Below are 4,142 nucleotides of genomic sequence, written 5' to 3'. Positions count from 1 at the left end.
TCTTGCGAAAACAAGAAAAGACGAAAAAAAAGGAAAAGAGACGCTGATCAGGAGCTTCGATTGGTAGAATGAAGGCTTTTTGAAATAAAAGCTGAAGGGTCCCGGGCAATAAAGTGTTCAATTTCTCAAATTTACCTCGAGGAAAAAGAAACACGACCGTCTAAGCGACTCTCCTAATGAACTACTGAAGAATACTCTGAAGCTACACTGAAGCTACACGCAGTGGCGGGCCACGGCACCGCCACTGCGATCCCACGCTCACCACTGATGTATCTACAGGTGCTGCTGCTGATTTTCCTGGGCCGGCCATGGACGATGCACAAGACGGAATGCCTCAACGATGCAAGCTCCCAGCTCGGCGCGTGTACGTCAACCGACTGCGGCCTATCAACATGTTTTTTGCCTGCGTCACCTATTCTGGATGCTCCGCCACTTCTGGACGCAGTGGTCGATTCTGTCTGGCAACGTGGGACTATGACTGCTGATCGGGCGGTACAAAAGTGCGCGCCTTTCGACGCCCCTCTGGGCCACGGCACCGCCACTGCGATCCCACGCTCACCACTGATGTATCTACAGGTGCTGCTGCTGATTTTCCTGGGCCGGCCATGGACGATGCACAAGACGGAATGCCTCAACGATACAAGCTCCCAGCTCGGCGCGTGTACGTCAACCGACTGCGGCCTATCAACATGTTTTTTGCCTGCGTCACCTATTCTGGATGCTCCGCCACTTCTGGACGCAGTGGTCGATTCTGTCTGGCAACGTGGGACTATGACTGCTGATCGGGCGGTACAAAAGTGCGCGCCTTTCGACGCCCCTCTGGGCCACGGCACCGCCACTGCGATCCCACGCTCACCACTGATGTATCTACAGGTGCTGCTGCTGATTTTCCTGGGCCGGCCATGGACGATGCACAAGACGGAATGCCTCAACGATACAAGCTCCCAGCTCGGCGCGTGTACGTCAACCGACTGCGGCCTATCAACATGTTTTTTGCCTGCGTCACCTATTCTGGATGCTCCGCCACTTCTGGACGCAGTGGTCGATTCTGTCTGGCAACGTGGGACTATGACTGCTGATCGGGCGGTACAAAAGTGCTCGCCTTTCGACGCCCCTCTGGGCCACGGCACCGCCACTGCGATCCCACGCTCACCACTGATGTATCTACAGGTTGGTTACTATGACGCTTATTCTTACCGTGACGATGACGTCTGTCTTTTAGCGGTGTCATGGCCACCTCATGTTTTGAAAAGTTTCCGCGCTGGTGTATCCTATTTATGGTGTCTGCTAGTTTTGGGAGGCGATGTCGAGCTAAACCCGGGACCCATGACTAAGGCTCAAGAGGAAAAGCTGGACCTTGTGGCTGGTTCCATCTTACGCCTTGAAGCTAGCAATGCAGACCTTCAAGACTCTGTCAACAAAGTGCTTCAGATTCACGCAGACTTAAGAATTGACTTAGAAAAACTAACAAAGCGAGTTCACGATCTAGAGCAGAAATTTGCAACCGCACCATCTGCTGAGCTCGTGGTGAACAGTGACAAGGGCCTCGCAATTGTACAGGAAAAAATTTACGACCTTGAAAATCGCTCTCGGCGATCCAATGTTCTATTGTACGGCATAGATGATCCAGAGAAGTCGGAAACTTGGGAGGAGTCTGAACGTCTCGTAAATGACTTTTGTAAAGAAAAACTTGGGCTTACTGTTGAATCTGTTTCTAGAGCACATCGCGTGGGCCGCTTTTCTTCCGAGAAAAAGCGGCCTATCATAGCCAAATTTTTTAATGAAAGGGAAGTTCACACTGTCATGAGCCGCGGCTATAAGTTAAAAAACACTAATTTAAGCATCTCGCGCGATTACTCCGAAGCCGTTCGCGAAAAGCGACGGAAGCTTCTCCAGTTTTCAAAATCTATTAAGAAAGATGGGGATAAAGTGCGACTCGTTTTCAACAAGCTCTTCGTTAATGATGATCTTTACATGTGGAACACCAACGAAAGTCGAGCCATTCTTGTATCAGGGCGCGAGGATGGCGAATGACGTCCTCCCTCCGTTTCCGTTAACCTGGGTTCATCGACCACCTCACCTGCCAAATTACATTGTGGTAATGATAACAAATGGCTGTTTTTTACACCAACATTAGAAGTGTTGTAGCTAACGGTATTGCACTATCATCTTTCATCGATTCATGTCAAGCTTCTTTAGTGGTACTAACTGAGACGTGGCTGAACGACACTATTCATGATGTCAACATCTTGCATGCAATTTGCAGCATCTTGCAGCAGTGCATACAATTTCAAATTTTTTCGCTGCGATAGACAATTGCGAAGGGGGGGGGGGGGGGGCGGTGTTCTCATCGCGATAAAGGAATATTTCATTGCCACACCTATCGTTATCGATTCTTTCCTTGAATGTGTTTGGGTTTCTTTGAATGATGGTGCATTTCGTGTCATCATCGGCGTTTTCTACCGCCCTCCCGACATGTCTGGTGCGTTTTCAGATGAATATCATCGGGTGCTCAGTGAAATGTATGCGCGTTTTCCCAATTCCGCTTTTATTATATTTGGAGATTTTAATTTTCCAAGAATTAATTGGTCAACACTTTCCGTAGTGGACACAGATGCAGAAGCACATTCTTTTCTCAGCACTTGCCTTGATTTTTCATTAACACAACTCATTAACCAACCAACACGATCAACTAAAGCCTCTTCCAATGTACTTGACTTAGTTCTCACAAACAAACCTGATATATTTTCAGGCATAACCCATGAGGAACGCATCTCTGACCACGATGTTATCACTGGGCACATTAAATTTCGCGCTAGTAAAAAGATAACTACTAAAAAGAAAATAAGATGTTACGGCAAAGCAAATTTTGGTGCAATTAATGCAGAATTATTAATGTTTTCTGATAAATATTTGCATGATTTCTACTCTCGCTCTATAGAGCAGAACTGGATCCTTTTTAAAACTGCCCTCAATGATCTCATCGATCAGTTCATTCCCATGTTAACCATTACCTGTGATAGCAGTTCTCCTTGGTTTACCAACCGTCTTCGGCGGCTGAACAACAAAAAGAAAAAAACTATACAGACAGGCAAAACTGAATGGTCTTGTGAGTTCACATGACAAATACAGAGCATGTGAAAAGGATTATAAGGCACTATTAAAATCTACTCGGCGCAACTCTTTTTCTCATGACTTGTCGTCCATGCTGAAAAATAATATTCGCCGTTTTTGGCGTGTGGTAAACCCAGCAATTCGACCTGACATCACACTTACAGATTCTGTTGGTGTTCCCATCCCTGATTCAGAGTGCGCTCAACTTCTTAACGATGCGTTTGTAACTGTGTTCACAGATGAAGACATTACTTCCTTGCCTACATTAAGCGCACTAGTGGAACTAACTATGGACGAGGTAGTCATCAGTGAGCCTGGTATTTTATCTCTACTAAACAATCTCAAAACATCTTCTAGCGCTGATCATATGGGCTTCAATAATAAAATTTTAAGGAATACATCACATAGCATTTGTTCCATGTTAACCGCATTATTTTCCCAGTCGCTATCAACTGGCACCATTCCTAACGACTGGCGCATAGCTAAGATAATACCCATTTTCAAATCAGGTGATCGTGCTTCTCCGCTTAACTATCGTCCCATCTCCTTAACAAGTACAGTTTGTAAATTACTCGAGCATATTATACATACTCAGGTCATCAACTACCTTGAAGATAATAACATTATCTTCGATCATCAGCACGGTTTTCGCAAGCGCTACTCATGCGACACCCAACTTGCCGGTTTTATTAACGATATTCATGCACTGATTGACGCTGGTTTTCAAGTTGACGCAATATTTTTAGATTTTTCTAAAGCATTTGATCGCGTTCCACACCAAAGGTTGTTGCTTAAACTTTCCCAACTGAACATTCACCCTAATATTATTGCATGGATAGCAGATTTTCTCTCATCTAGAATTCAGTTCACATCAGTTAACAACTCTAACTCATGTTACGCTAATGTTACGTCTGGAGTTCCTCAAGGCAGTGTACTGGGACCTTTACTTTTCCTCATCTATATTAATGACTTACCCAATTGCGTGACGTCCAGAATCAGACTATTTGCTGACGATTGTGTGCTTTATC

At 45.5% G+C, this 4,142-nt stretch overlaps 1 protein-coding gene across 1 annotated transcript; it reads left to right on the top strand.

The window, feature by feature from the left end:
* The first annotated feature begins 486 nt into the window (after positions 1-486).
* Positions 487-2,034, top strand: LOC149346523 (uncharacterized). Its single transcript, XM_089585404.1, has one exon. It carries the CDS (start codon positions 565-567, stop codon positions 2,032-2,034), a length of 1,470 nt encoding a protein of 489 aa, XP_089441530.1. The 5' UTR covers positions 487-564.
* Positions 2,035-4,142: the final 2,108 nt, after the last annotated feature.

The sequence above is a fragment of the Amblyomma mixtum genome, chromosome 4 (assembly GCF_055824585.1).
Source record: "Amblyomma mixtum isolate Tamu chromosome 4, ASM5582458v1, whole genome shotgun sequence".
Taxonomy (NCBI): Eukaryota; Metazoa; Arthropoda; class Arachnida; order Ixodida; family Ixodidae; genus Amblyomma; species Amblyomma mixtum.
Note: the sequence above shows the minus strand (reverse complement) of the source record. Positions and strands in the feature narration are given on the sequence as shown.

What these genes read in the sequence shown, in the direction of transcription:
- LOC149346523 (XM_089585404.1), top strand. Translation starts at nt 565, where the DNA reads ATGTATCTACAGGTGCTGCTGCTGATTTTCCTGGGCCGGCCATGGACG.